The sequence below is a fragment of the Phaethon aethereus genome (genome assembly GCF_964289735.1).
Source record: "Phaethon aethereus genome assembly, chromosome: 1".
In the NCBI taxonomy this organism is placed as follows: domain Eukaryota; kingdom Metazoa; phylum Chordata; class Aves; order Phaethontiformes; family Phaethontidae; genus Phaethon; species Phaethon aethereus.
The window spans coordinates 58,018,337-58,034,040 of NC_138575.1; the positions used below are offsets into that span (position 1 = coordinate 58,018,337).

Below are 15,704 nucleotides of genomic sequence, written 5' to 3' on the forward strand. Positions count from 1 at the left end.
GGGATAAAAGGTCAGGTTGAACTGTCATACTCCCAGAAATTGCTGACCCTGGTTGGAGAAGCAAGGGCTAGAAGGAGAAAGAGAGGACAAGAAGAGAGGGAAATAGGCAATGCAAGTCAAAAGACAGCTATCAAAAAAGAGAGGGAGTGAAGGAAGGAAAGAAAAAGTGAAAGAAGGAAAGCCCCAAAAAATGAAGCAAGTAAAAGAAATTATAAAAGCACCTGCCACCAGGTTGAGAAATGTGCATGCCGACTGTGGGACAGAAGGTCTCCTCGCTCACTGCACAGGGAGGCCTCATGCAAGCCAGACTCCCCATGTGTGCTTGGGTCTGCTGGCTCCCACCCTGCAGTCATGCTCCCTGTCTTCAGTAACAGGGACCACACGGCTGGCTTGTCACTTGGCTTCCTTGGTGAGAGAAAAGGCCAGCCTCTGGCAAGCCTCCCTACACCACTCACCATAGCTCCCCAGCTCCCATCTCAGCTTTGGGGGCTACCATGGTGCCTCCCCAAGAGTCCTCTCTGCCATGGCCCTGACAGGGAGGCAGTGGCAAGGCCACTTACCACACAGAAGCGTGCTATGGCCAGGGCTACAGATGGGTGATGGCAGATGGGGACAGGGAACAGTGAGCCAGGGCTGAGCATTAGCAAGGGACTTGCTGCCAGACCGGTATCATGATCAGCAGGAGATGAGCACTACTCAGACAAAAGTCATGGTGGCCGATTGTAAAGGCCCTGATGACTACCAGATACAGGCTGGGGTGTTCGAAGGTAGTGGTATGGAGTTGCACCCCAAAACTCTCCTGCACCTTCCTAGTTCTGTACTGAAAACTTGCCAGGGCTGGGTAAAACCTATAGCAACCCAACGCTTGTCCTACAAACCTCTTCCACGCCCTCCCCCTGCTCCTGGCAGGGCCTTCCTAAAGCTCAGCACCCATCTCAGCACCCATCTCTCCTGGCTGCTGTACTTGTGCCGGGCGAAACCCAGCCTCATAGTGACATCTAGTGAGGAGAGCCCTTGTGGCACCACGCACCCGCACTAGAAATGGCAGCCTGGCCGGCTCTCTCGCTGGCGTTTGTTCCCGGGACTTCAGAAGACAGAGGCAGGGCAGGACATGTGGCCCGGGAGAAGAAGGTAGCCTGGCCCACGGGAACTCATGTGGTGAGCATATGGGAACGAGGAACCCAGCATCTCCAAGGATGTCCCTGCACCCCGAGAGAGTGGGGGTCCCCCAAGCACATGCCTGTGGATTTTCAGTGTTTTCTAAAAATGTGTTTTCTGCACTCTGCTGAGAAGAGCTGGATGGAAAGGAAGAGGAAGGAAGACAAGAGAGGAGAGAGCCAGCTGCATAATTTTGAGGGACTCAACTGCTGGGAGTCAAGTACAAATGGTAAAAGGTCAGGTTGAACTGGCACCCTCCCATAGCCTCAGAAATTGTGGAACCTGTCTGGAGAAGCAAGGGCTACAAAGAGAGACAACAGTTAAGGAAACAGGGAATAAGACAAGGAAAGACAGAATACAGCTATTAGAGAGAAAGAGCAAAGGAAGGAAAGAAAGAAAAAGGGAGGGGAAAAATGACAAAAGCAGAGTGCAGGGAGAAAGGTCTGGCACCATGCTGATAAATGCAGCATGCCAGCCATAGGACAGAACACCTCCTTGATCTGGGCAAGCCTCACATGCTATTCTGCAGGCTTCTGAGCAATTCTGGGGGAAAAAAAAAAATCCCACAAATTAGGAAACCACGAAGTGTGCATTGTGGCAATATGCAGCCAGCCCCTCTGCTGCTTGCAGCTAAATCCACGGTGATGCCTTGCTCTCACTCCCCACGTCAGAAGCAAGTGGGGATGAGATCAGTTTATCTGACCCGCTCCCTTCCGATGCATGCTGGTGTTGCAGCACGCTGGCTGTCCCCTGCCCTGCAACACCCATCCCTCCTCCACTTCCCCCTGTTTTTCCTATTGTCTGAGGAACAGAAGTGCACACGATACAACTTTAGCCACTGAACCAGGCAGGGGACATGACACACCTTTAGCCATGGGAAGGTCTGACCGGTGCCAGCACAGGACGGAGCAGGCAGGAGCTGCAGCAGCAGCCAATGCAGCCCCCAGCTCCACCAGCCCTGCTGTGCACCAAGCAGCAGACACATCCACTAACAACGCCTGCCTAAGGCAGCAAAAGCCCGTGACAGCCCCAGCCTACCTCCTGTCTGTCTCCAAACCCTTAATGGTTGGTGACAAGCATAACTAGCTAAACTTTGCGGCATCCAGAGCCAGCTCTAGTGCTTGTAAACATTTTAAGGCCCTGGAGCAGAGAGGCTGGGAACAAAACACAGAACCTTCCAGCTCTTTGTCACTGCTTTGAAAGTAGCCATGTTCAACGTGGACTGACATTCCCCAATTTCACATCTGCACAGCATGAGGATACTTAAGCTCTCAGCTCTACTACAGCCTCTCCTCTGTGTATTTCCAAGCTCTTTACATAAGAAATCATTATTCCCATTGTAATCAGCATAAAATGGAAGAAAGATCCTTCCTGGAAGAAACAAGATTTTATTTCATCAAAGGGCACAATATTTCCAGAACCGAGAACCACCACTGCCTTGTTACAAATCCCTCTAGTTAAAGAATGTTATACTCAGAACCTTGTCTCAAAATCGCTATTTCAATTTCTGTGCATTTTCTGTGTATTCATCAGGGGAATATTTTTAGGGGTGAATTTCTCAGATTCTGGCATGGAATACCTATAGTTCTGACTAAAACATAAAGTAAAGCTATGAAGAGCAAATCAAACAATCTAATGGCAGAATAAAGAGTTAATTTGAAAGCCAAAAATGAAACAAAAGAAGGTCAAGTGTCAAGCCAGGGAGGCCAGTCTGCAGTTGAAAAGGGACAGACCAAGTCTAGAAGCAAAAAAAGAAAAAGAAAAGATAGGCTGAAATCCAGAGGGAAGAAAAGGAAAAAAACTAAAGTCAACAGGTAACAGTACAGCTGGTTGAGGCTGATTTGAAAGGAAAACAAAGCTCCTGGTAAGCTTGGAAGCTCCGACATTGGTAACCGAGATGTAAGTCTCATCAAGCTCATCATTAACTGTAAGCTTTCAAAGTGACAAGGGAAGATGTCCTGGAATATTCTTCAAGGGCTTCCACCAAACAGTTCATAACTCCTTGAAGCTGTGCTGATCCAGCAGTGCCAGTGACACAAAACCACAAAAATTAACAAGTCGGGTCCCCAAAAAGCAAGATATGGGCCCAAAGCTCTCAAGTTTTTCAATAATCCCCAGTGCGTACATACAGCAGTAGGTGTTGTCCATGCTTTACTCACCTTCCTATAATGCATTTCATTCAGCCTGACAATCTATAAAGCAAACTTGTACTCACTCCAATCCCTGTTATCAGTCCTGCCTTTGCCTCCTGCCTGTGTCCACCATCTGTTACACTTGTTCTCCAGCATTTAGCAGTTTGTGGTCCACAGCTCCCCTACATTTTGTTCACTCAGGCCCATCCCTGCTCCACCAAAGGATCTTTATCCTCTTTTCACAGGTTTTTAGGGAAAAGGAAAAGCAAGTACAGCAGGATACCTTTTGGCCTTCTAGACTGGAGGAAACAGTGGCAGTAAACTCTGCCACTTCCTCCCAGAGTTGATGCTGCAGGAATTAAGTAGGTGGGGAGGGAAGGAGTAAGACCCAGAAACCATGTCCATGGCCCACAGAAGGAACAGGGAAAAGTCAGTCACTCTGAGCTCTAGGACCCTGCTACTGCTTCCTCCCTCTCCTGACATTTAAGGATAGTGGTGGGAAACACAGAGGGAAATCGTTCCCCCCCAACTGCAGACCTGTTTGCCTGCTCCACTCTAGGAGGCATGCAAGAGCAGCAGATGCCCCTTTGAAGAGATTTTTCCCTTCAGGCAAAGACAGAAGGTATGAGGGTACTGGAAGTTCAGGCATTTTTGTGAGTCTGAGTGCAAAACCCCATTATTTCTGACCACAAAAAGCTTGTGACACCAACTCTGTATTATAGGCAAAATATTACTAGCAAAGTGCTTTCTTCTGGTATTCTAAGCCATGAAGAAGGACTCGTTTGTATTTTTTTTCCAAATACAACATTTAAGTTCTTAAAAATATTACTTCTTTCTACAAAGCATGCTCTTACAGCTTCAGCCAAGATACTGATGCTTGCTCTCTTCCCATTTGGAGCCAAAAAACAGCAGGTGGAGAACACGGCTATGTTTTGGGCTGAGCTTCCACATTGTCATTCAGAAGATCTAGCATTCATCCTGTCTCGGCTACTTTGCAAGTTGCTTAATCCTTGTGCCTCCTTATCTCATGTGTATAGGAGAATAACAACTCTTGTCTGGTTCAGGGGCAGAGTTCATTTCTTACTACAGCATCTAGTATGGTGGGAAACCAATTTAATCTTAACTGGTGCCATTATCTGCAGAGTCTGAGCAAGGCAGAGACAGCTTCTTGGTGTCCTGGAACAGGCTGAAAAGTGCATGGAAGAGGTAGGTATCTGCACCGGATTAAAGAAAAAAAAATCAAAATCAAAATAAAAGACTTTCTGTCAGTCTAAAGTAACTAGACGCTTATCCATGCAAGTGTATGAATCAAAGCATTGTCCATCCCTTGCTCAAATTCAATAGGCCAGAACATCAACTTGCTTTTCAAAGGCATGTCACACAGTAAAAGCACAAAGGTTACTATGTACCTGAGGTACAGGGCAGGCAGTTATCCATGGTTCTTTGTAGGAACAGTGACCACAACACAAACTGCTTCAAGTTGGCAAACGCAGCTAAATATTGACAGCAGCTTTGAATACTGCTGTTCAAGAGAAGATACAGAACATGGGATGTGGTCAAACTGGATCGCTGTCTAAAGCAAACCACGCTCCACAATCCACATGTGAAGAAACATGCAGAGGTTAAAATCTGTTATAAATCAGCTTGAAAATCGATCTGATTCATTTTAGAAGAGAAAATACAGATATAGGTATCATATAATACCAAATGTTCAAACATTAGGATCCTGTTTCCCAAAATCATGACTGTTTCTAAAAAAGCCCTAACCTAAATAAATGCTTGTGATTGTAGTATTTTACTTCTAATGCTGCCCTCAGCTTCTGTTTTCTAACATTCTTCATAATATTCCTTCAGACCGAGACTCCTATGTAACCCCCTAAATCCAGAAGCTGGAACATAAAGTAAGAGCAAATAAACAGCTATTATGAACTGCCACAGACAGCAAAATAATTAACCATTAATATCATTAACGCTTCTGTTAATACATAGTACAGAATAAGAAGGTGGAACAGGCCAAATGTACAATAATCCCAGCCATTTTCCAAAGCCTAGAATAAAAGGCAGAAGAACAGTCACTCCAAGATGAACCACAAACTTTATCAACATATTAAAACAAGGAGAATTTCCATTTTTCAATGCTATAAGAAATAAAGCAGAAAGTGAACTGATAATATTCACATATGGAAGTTACTTAAAACTTAAACTGATCTGTATGCTGGGTTATTTGTAACTGAAAAGCCAGCTAGCTCATGGGTACCCACTGAGGCATGAGATTTAAAGAAAGCTATAAAACATGAACATTAGCATCAGAAAGCTTTTGAAGATAGCTTAACTCTCAGAAACAAAGACATTCTCAATCTGAAATGCAGCACCTGTGGTTTTTGCCATCCAAAGTTAGATTATTCAGGCTCTCAGATAGCGATTTATTTGGATGTTATACATTTAAATGAACACCATTTGACATTCGTTCTGTCCCCAAAGTGCTTCAAAGAGCTAACTGCACTGATTTTTGAGGGATTACAAAGTGATGAAGATTTCTTGTATGAAATTTTAATTTGAGCAGGGGCCTTAAAACAGTACAAAGAAATACCAATGTTTTTTTTTACACACAAAGTCTCCTAACATTAAAGTTTTAATAGTACATACTAGTCTGGAAAAAGCTTTTTGTACGGTCTGCTCAGCTGCTTTCAGCAGTGACTTAGGTAAAAGAAAGTGATAGTTAAACATATGTATCATGACAAAGTAAAGGAGTATATCATCACTGTGAGAGTGATAAAGCCATGGAAGCTCCTGCAAAGAGAAATACAGCATTTTATATGCTGTGCTCAGCACAAAGCAGGTTTATCAAAGGCAGGTTAGTTGACTTAATCTAAGGTCAGCAGAGGGTATTTTCTGGTTTATGACATGTAGGAGAAGAGATTATGTGATCCAAATGCCTAAGTTCTACAGATATACAGATTTAAAGTAACATATAATACACAGGCAAAATCCAGTTCATATGATTGTACATTCCTCATATAAGTCAATAAACTGATTTTGTTTAGCACTGCAGGGAAAAGAGGTAAGCATAATTATCTATTAAAGTCAAAGAGCAAGGGAAGACTCTGCACCTGTGTCCGCAGGAGCATGACAGGTATTAGTTGTACCAAAGTCACCCGGATAGAGACATGACAGACGCTATTACCACCGTGTCTGGCAAGACCAAGCGCAGTTGAAGCCAGAACGCAGTTAGGAGAAACATTAATGATCATGCCCTGAGAAAAGCTGCCAGATCCTATTAAAAGGAGCTGAAGAAATACAATGTCTTAATAATACGTACATGATTTCACAAAGTGTTAAAAAATCCATGGCCCATATTGGACCGTGATCTTTGGTAACACATCCAAACCCGGGGAATGAGTCACACCACGAAGCACACATCCATTTAACTTCTTGGTGCACTAACTAGCTCCAAAAGCCTGATCAGACTCTGAGGCAGGAGACTGTGAATGCAGTTGAAGAAAATGCCTTGCCCTCCCTCTTCAGCAAATTGACCCCTGTGCACTCATTAAATTTTATTCTGCAGGTAATTGCTGACTAAAATCATAGCAAGTCTGCACTCAACCTTGCTGGTCAAAGGAGGCGTTGCCTGTATTATGGTTTCTTGCTACTGAAGGTATTTAATAAGAAGGGAGTCAGATTTTCTGAGAGACCTACATAATTGAGAGCTTTATTAATTGGCGCAACAGAAATAGAAATAGGATAGTATTGGTAATGGTTTACTTTTGAGGTAGAAAACGGCATTTGCTTTCCATCAACAGGACAATAAATCATTGCAGCTTGTACCACACTAATTTGTTAAACAGGTTTTGCAGTGTTGGTAACGAAGATGGTTTTGTATCAGGTGCCTTTATAAGACATTTACGAGGTTACACGGTTTTGACACAAAGCATGTGTAACTGTATTAGGTGATCCTAATAAAGTTAAATGATGCAAATATAGCATTTAACCTGTAGAATAAGCTATCTTGAATATAGTACACAATGTAACCAAGAGCAGCTTACAAAGAACCTGGAAATTGTATTTTAGGGGCTAAAAGAGAGTATTTGACTGATGAGGTATCTTTGGAAACACTTTCCCCATGGTAAAGAGCACTGGCAGCTATCATTTATCTCACTCTGACCAAGATAAAGATAATCTGAGTATAGAAGTAACAAATCTTCCACTGACTAAAACGCTCTCTAGTGCTCTCTTCAATTTCAGCAATAGGCTATTAACTCATTGCTTGTTCAGTTTCTGCTTTGCAAAACTACAATAAGCTCCTCATAACTTCATTAGCTTTCACACAACTGGAGGGACAAAGCTGGCAGGGAACTAAAAGCTGAGCAAGCTCTATCTTCCACTAGCTACTAACAGGAAACAAGAAAATTGAGAAGTGATCTGCATTATACACCCGATGGTTGTGCCTCCAAATCAATCAAAAAATGGTTCTCATTATTGTAAAAGGAAAATTAAGAGTTAGAAGTGACATGCTGAACAAGTAGTAAACAGTTAATGTTCTCCAGCCCTAAAGCCAGGAATAAGCACCAAGTAGGTGGTGTCCAGAAAAATGTATTAGCACCATCACACCAGCAGATACAGACACAGGATGCCAGGAACCCCACAGGGAGGGGATTCGGAAGAGAACGAATAATAAAAAAACAGGCATTGAGGTGACATCTGCAGAGGCTGGAAAACGATTGGTTCCAGAGAATGAGTGTCTTTTAATGAACCAAGGTTTAACTGCTATCAGTCTGCACTAGAGATCATTACTATGAGAAACAATGAGAGATGCTTGTATCTCTTTCTCCCTGCAGGACACGTCTGAGGGAGAATAAACATCTCTCCTTCTTCTCCAGTGTCAGCTTGATACTGCCAGCACTGGCTATAATTGAGTAAGCTTTATTCAGATGATGACTAAATTTAGAAGATATTAGCATCAAGTCTACAGGGGCAAAAACAGGATAGGAAAGCTTTAAATAAATAAATACTGAATAATAGATGCAATTTATGGCTGAGTGACCTCTGCACCTGAGGAGTCTAGCACAGAGTAAAATCTGGGTTTTGGGGCCTTGTCAGGACAAAACATGACACTGCTGCTGGCTGTCCCCTTTCCGCCTGGCCTGTTATTATCTCCGTGATGGCAGGGGCCCCTCGGAGTCCTGGCCTGACTGCAAGGGCTCCGCGATGGTGTAACACAGAGGCCCTGCGGGCCGGCTGCTAGGCCACATGCTGCAAGAGGTGGGAGAGAAGGGCGATAAATAAGGGCCGCCAGCAAGAACACAGCCCACTCGCTGCGGGCGACGCGAGCTCAGTACGGGTCTCAGGTCATCGCCACACAACACGGCGCCACAATATGGCGCTACTGCTCTTCCCGCTCAGCCCCCGCCACAGCTCCCTCTGCGCATGCGCGCCAGGCCGTGCACAGCGCCGGAAGGCTGGCGCTTCGATAACGGAAGTGGCGTCCCGCGTGGGCGGAAGTTGGCCACCGTCGGGGCCGGGGGGGGTGTGCGCGGTTATGTCGGCTTCCCTGTTGCGGCGGGGCCTGGAGCTGCTGGAAGTGCCCGGTGGGCCCGCAGGGACTGGGGGATGTGGGGTGGGAGCGTATTCCCGGCGAACAGTTTGAGTAACCCCGCCCCTCTTCCCGCTGCAGGCCGGGGAAAGGCCCCGCCGGGACTCCAGCGGGGGCGGGACGGCTCCAAGGCGGCGAGCGCTGCGAGGCGGAGGAAGGCGGTGCCGGAGCGCGGGAGGAACAAGGCTACGGTTAAGGGCAGAGTCGTCAAGTCGGCGATAGGTGAGTCCCGGCCCGCTTCCGGGGAGGGCGGGGGGAAGCAGCTTTGCTGCCCTCCACAGCCCTCGCGCCAGGTCCCCTTGTGTCCCTGAGCCCCCCTCCCCGGTCGCTTTTATCCATGCCTTCCTGTCCACTTGGGTGCCCTCCTGGTGTCCCCAGCTTAAACACAGCATGATCTGTGGAAGCACCCCTATCCCTGAGTTGCAGTGGTGTCTCTTTCTCCTGCGGCCTTCCTGATCCTCCTGTGTCTCTTCTTGTGTGTGGCCTGAATGAGCAGCTGATGTGTTTTGTCTCACTTTGCTCTGACCTAGAGGAGTATCATAAGAAGAAGGCCGTGAATCACTTGAAAGCAAACCTACAGTACATGTTGAAGGGGCGATTTGTTGCGAACAAAGCCATCACAGAACAAGTAAGACGGTAACTTCTTTCTCTGGGGTTCTGCTTCTGCTGAGGAACACGGGTGGATGAGAATCATCCCCAGATCTTCCAGCTTAGATCCTGTGCAAAGGACTCAAGTTTCTGTCTGCAAGTGGCCTTGAGGAATTTCTGTGTGCACTGGCAAAACAACTTATTAAGCTTTAAACTCCTGTTGATATGTTGTCCTCTATGGCGTTCTCTGATACTAGTTAAAATGTACTGACAGCTGTTGTTTTTTCTTAATTACCAAAGATACTTCATAGCTTCAGCTGAGGAAGAAGAAACAGACCTTTTCCTTACTGTCGATCAAACTGGCCTTCTCTGTAGCTGGAGGCTGTTGAGCGAGGAACCAGATGTGGTGCTGGCTCGTGTAATAGGAATTTCATAGCATCTTGAATGATGTTTCTCATAACCTGAGAATTTAAGCAGTGGTCTCCCCCAAAAGGTAGGGGATGCCAGGATCTGAAGAGCTGACATTGCTAGAATCTTTTGTGAGATACAGGCTATTAACTTAGGTAAACAAAACAAGTGGTTTAGGCCACTGTTTCTCAGGCTGGAGACTTTGAAAGGAGGTGATGGTGTATTAGAAAATGCTGAGGGAATTCCACCAACTTGCTGGGTTTTCAGGCTGTCTCATAGAGAGATAGGGTAAAAGAATTTCACAGCTTCAGAAAGGGCTGAATTGAAATCAGTGTTTCTATCTCTGTGACAGTGGCCAGAGAGTAGTTTTCATATTTGACTCCAAATACTAAGCTGGTATTTGCTGTTGTCCCAGTGACCAACTTTGGTTAACATCAGTGATTGCCTCTCACTTTTCTTTGGAGGCATTCCAGGATATAGCAGGATACTAGTAGAATAGCAGGGGTGCTGCGAGTGGGCTTGAAAATCACCATTTTGCAGTTTGGTCTGGATAACAATGACTGTTGTTTTTTCCTTTTTTATTGTCTGAAGGTTCTTGCTCAGAACAGAGGGAGGAAGTCCAAAGATCAGCCTCCAAAGAAGGCAGCAAAGAAGAAGCCCGAGGGCACTGTCTTTACTGAGGAAGATTTCCGTAAATTTGAGAGAGAATACTTTGGGAGACCATAAACAACATGACAGGGATTCTCGCAGCTCCGGTCTTTCTGCAGCTGAGTGCTCAGCACACAGGACTGGATATTTCCTCAGTTTGTTTGAGGTGGGACATAGGAGATACGCCTCTGTCAGCAAGTGCTTTAATGTCACATTTGCAGAGCAGTGCTGCATCTGTGCAGAACTTGTGAATGGCCAGCTAGAGCCATGGAGGTTCTCCTGGCTCTGAGATGGCGCTGTCCTTAGAATTGTATCCCTCCAGCCAGCATATCTTGCATTCTTAATGTAGAAGGGTGGACCAAGCCAAATATAAATCTTGTTCCCCTTCCTCAGGATGTAAGGTTTTTGCTACCTGTGTTACTTGGCAGGGAGCATTTACAGTACCGTATCTGAATGGCGAAATGTTTTGGATCAGCAGTAATAAATTGTCAGAAGGGAAGAACGCTTTGAACGACTGTCAAACCTGAGTAGCCCTGCAGTTTTTGTTCTTATTGCAGCCTCTGTCAGTTTTTCCAGTCATTGCAAAAACTTTGTATATACCATTTGATTAAATAATTGTTGCAGACACTGCCTCTGTTTCTAATAGTGATTATTATGACAGACTGTGATTGATGAAGACAAACCGTGTCACTGTTCTGATCCAAGTATCCCTCTCTTTAGGATTACTCAGTTGTGTGAATGGCCTCTCTCTGATTCATGTTGACACATGTATTTAATCTCTCAGACCTGCTCAGGCCTTCAAAGAGTGCAGGTTGGAATGGAGACGACTTTTCTGTTCTGCCTGCTCACGGTCTTCCCCTCTCCAAGGAAAAGGCCTTGCCCTTTGGATGCTTACATCTGAGCCCCCCGCTGAGGTTCAGCCACACTAGGAGGGCACCGCTGCTGGGTGCTGCCAGCTCCTGTAGCCAGGAGGGGTTGTGACCCAGATGTTAGCCTCAGCATGAAGTTAAAATCTTCTAAGCCAGAGGTTGTGGTGCTGGATTAAAGGGAATTTGTCAGACTACTGCTAAATTCCCGGCTGCAACAAAATAGAAGGCCCAGCAGGTGGGAGTGTTGTTCCAGACACTTCCACACTAAACCACTGTAAACGTCCTGGGGAGTTCCTGCCACTGCCCTTTTCTGACCCTTACCTAGGAAGATGGGAAGTGTGTTCCCTTTGGGAAAAAAGGGGATAAGGAGAAGGAATAATGCCAAGCTTTGGTTAAACAAGGGGCTTGGCTGACCTTAGTGACAGCTGCTTAGATGTCAGCACTGGCAGGAATTTGGTATCCTTTCCCTGCCCTCTGATTATAATTCCTGTGCCAACCCCTTAAGTCTGTGCCTCCTCTGTTGTGTTCTTTCCCTCTTGTCTGCACAGAAGGGAAGGTCACCCAGATGTACAAGGTCCAGACAGGGGAAATAAATAGTGAACATACTGAAGTGGTTATACTGGAAATTGTGTAATAGCACATGGGAGGGGATTTCTTGTCATAGGATCAAGTTCAACTATCTGCAGCCAAAAGTGGTAAATATAGAACAGTTCAAAGACCAATTCCCTTCTTTTAAAGTTTGTTCTTGCTCCCAAAATTATAAGAGACTTGGAAAAAAAGAGAATGACTGTTTGCTTCTTAAAAGAACGGAAGCACTATTGTCTGAAAATGTGTACGTGGCACATGTCTTCTTAAAATCTGTGCACTCTGTGCCTGCTGCAGTGTGTGTTAGCTGGTCTGATACATGCAGCTCTGTGTGGAGCTCTCATGGAGACTATTAACAATGTGAAAAAGCTGGTCATGCCACAAGTTGACTTTTGAAAGAGGTAGATTTCTGGGGTCTTACTTTGTTTCAAGACCTCATCTTTGGTACTTGGCACTTCCTTTGACCTTATAAAGGTCCTTCACGTCAGCCCCTGCGCTTCCTCTACCAGTTCTTCCTATGCACCCTCATTTCTGTGGTTGTTCAGCTCCTGGGCCCTTCTTCTGTAGGCTGAGGAAAGCAAAACCATCCTTTGTTGCTCCAGAAAGGAGCACTAGGGTAATGCACTTCACTCTCTTTGTACAAAACCCAGCTTGTTTGCTTGCAAATGTAAGCAAACAGGAAAGCTGTTCTTTCAAAGTTGATGAGGAACTTTAAAGTGGGGCCCAGAGCAGTTTTCCCCAAGGATAATAACACCTAGATCTGTGGAGTTTTAAAGTTGGATGGCAGCTCTCATTACTGGCTGGAAAGACTATTAGGGGCAACATAAGTAATCAACATACTTCTTGTGGCTATATGTCATGAGGCATTACATTGTTGAAGAGGGTAAAGCGACCTGACAGACTGGATTTTGCCATCTGAAATCAAACTTGGTTGTACAGCCAAGAGTATCCTTAAATAAATTAAACTTATTTTGCAGGAGGAAGGAAAAGCAAGCAGAAGTGAATGAGTGGCTCTAGATAAACCATCTTCTGCAACGGTAAAGATCTGATGTGTTCTAGCCTTGATTTTCCCCCTCTCTAGCAGAGCAGGAGCTCCTATGAAAGAACAGCAGTGCCACCTGCACACTGGGTAGATAAGGACAGGAGCTAGCCCCCGAGAGGAATGTCTTTAAGCTAGAGGGGTGAATAGGTACCAGCCTGTTGGATGGGCCTGGTGGTAAGCTAAAGCAACTCCTCATGCTCCCAACTGCCTATGTTATGGTCTAGTCATGCCTAGAGCGTGCCAGCTCCTCAGCTGTGCTGGGACTCCAGGAGGTGCCTATCTTAGAGCAACCTGTACCATTTCTCTTTTCCTTGCAGCCAGAAGACTTTTCTGCTCCATGTAAAAGAGAAGAGGGGGTTCAGGAAGGAGCAGCTGCCACAGCTGCTCTTCCTAGTTGGCCTCCAGCCTCCAGTTCCCACGCTGGAAGCTAACATGCTGCAGCCCGCAACCCTCGGACCTGCTGGACAGCATTTCTCTCCCATGCAGCTGCAAGCGGCGGCGCAGGGAGGCGTCCCGCTGCTGCGGGGTGAGGGACACATGCTGGCTGAGCTCATCGGGCTGCTGGCTCTCTTCCCAGCTCTGCGACACCGGCTGAGCATCCTGCAGCAGAAAATAGAGGTAGCTGAGCTAGGGAAGAAGGAGGAGGGTGCCATCTTACAGTGCATCCCCACCCACATGCAGCAGGGAATCAGAATGGGAGGTGGCAGCAGCAGCACCTTTAATATAAATGCAAATAAAAGCTCTGGAGTGTTATTAATGTGGCAGAATCTTTCCAGGGAAATGGTTCAGAGGAGGCAGAATAGTTCCCAGATGCTCAGTGTTGAGCTAGCTTATTGTGAATAAGATTCATCAAGCCGGTTAATGGCCTATTGCTCCCTTGTTATGTGAATGGAAAGCAAACAGGAAAATTTGTTCAGACAGGTACAAGCTAATGTAAGCCAATACAGCCTCTGCTGTATCAGCAAGTCTTTACTTCTTTAAAGTAGAAAGCAACAACAGCTACTGCCAGCGTTATATGCGTATTGGGAGAAGGAAGGACTGCAAATGTAAAACAAGACAATGTGTTTGCTCAGGACACTAATCAACTTCTTCCCTCTGAAATGACATAGCGGTAACAAACCTAGCTGTGAATGAACAAAGGCAGACTGTAAAACTTGCTCAGGCAAGCAAGACTTGAAATGCTGAAAAAGCTGTGGGGGAAAAGCAGGAGGGGAAGGTTCTAAAAGCCTTTGAGAATCTCAGTCTCTGGTTTCTTTTTCATGACTGACTTCCATTTCAGTCTTGATGATGACCAACACAGCATCAGCACCTACAACACTGACGGGCTCCTGAACACCTTGGGTAAGGGCCTGGTTATTGTAGAAAGGGTGCACAGCAGCAGCGCCCTGAATAACTCATAAAAGAAAAGTTACAGCTAAAGGAAGTTTCTCATTTTGAGACAAGAAGACCCATCAATTTAATTAAAAATGAGGAGTGTAAAAGAAGGCAGGTTGCCTAATGCCTGCTTACAGCTCAAAATATGGAACTCCAGCCAAGCCAGGCTGAAGGGTTAGTAGGTTTGAGACAGATTAAAGGTTTGCATATCTATCCATAGTTACATTAAATGGGATTAACAGTGCCAACCACTAACTGGTGGGGGCAGTGGAAATAAAAAGCACGAAGGTTGCTCTGCAGCTGTCTACAAGGTTTCATGCACCTTTTTCTGAACGAATTAGCTGTCGGCCGGGCTAACCAGTAATCTAGCCAAGCTGGTCTGTCCTGAGCTGCACCGTTTGCGTGCCAGCAAGTTCATTGATCTCCTTTAATGGGAGGCAAAGACTAGGACTCTTTCTCCGACTGCCCGCGTGCTGCAATGGAGATGCAGAGCAGTTACAGAACTAAGAGATTCTCTGCCCTATATAAATTAAGCTGACGCATCTGCTGCGCTTGGAACTCACTCCTTGCCATTTTTTAAAAGGGTGTGTACATGTAAAAGAGAGGAAAAGAGCAGCTGAAGGAGAAGTGAGAGGCGGCTAGCCATTACTTTGAGAACATGCACCTATGTAATAGGGAAATTGGAGCTTGTGGGTAGAGCCAGCTTCATTCGGTGGCTTGTGACACTGCATGACTGCACTGAAAATAATGCAAAGGCAGCATACCTGGGATACCTGAGCAGTCAAAATAGTATTGCCTAGGTTGGAGGACCGAACTCCTCTGCTAATTCACAAGGCCCAACTAAACAGCCTGAAGCATTTCAATAGGAAAGTCAGCAAATATGAGCTTTTTTGGCCCAACAAGGGATGCTCACGGTAAGATCCCAAGATTGTCTTTGCACTGGAAATGAAGTGTAACAGGAGTATATGTGCTGGCTGCACAGCAAGGCTGTGAATACGCAGGAGGACAGAGGAAGGTGAGCTGTCTCCAGAAGCTACTCAAACTGTATTAAGAAAAAATTACTATAGACAAGATGGAAATTATGCATATAGGAAGGACAATATAGATCCTGTTGTTTCTGAAGGACTAAGCCTATGAAAAGATAAAGAAAACTGGTGTTATTGTGATGAAAAATGTATAGATTTCCCACCCCCCCAAAAAGGCTTTCTGAATTAGAAACAGGTCTAGTAAGTGGACAAGAAGGGTGGCTACACAGCAGTGAGGGCTGACAAAGCAAGGGACATCTCAAAACAGAGAAAGTATATGGATAT

General features: G+C 45.6%; 1 protein-coding gene across 1 annotated transcript; it reads left to right on the forward strand.

Moving 5' to 3' along the window:
• Window positions 1-8,826: 8,826 nt before the first annotated feature.
• On the forward strand, window positions 8,827-10,602 carry RPS19BP1 (ribosomal protein S19 binding protein 1; the record flags this gene model as incomplete). Its single annotated transcript, XM_082014485.1, has 4 exons — window positions 8,827-8,875; window positions 8,962-9,102; window positions 9,411-9,508; window positions 10,468-10,602. 4 exons carry the CDS (start codon window positions 8,827-8,829, stop codon window positions 10,600-10,602), a joined length of 423 nt encoding a protein of 140 aa, XP_081870611.1.
• Between the last annotated feature and the right edge of the window lie 5,102 nt (window positions 10,603-15,704).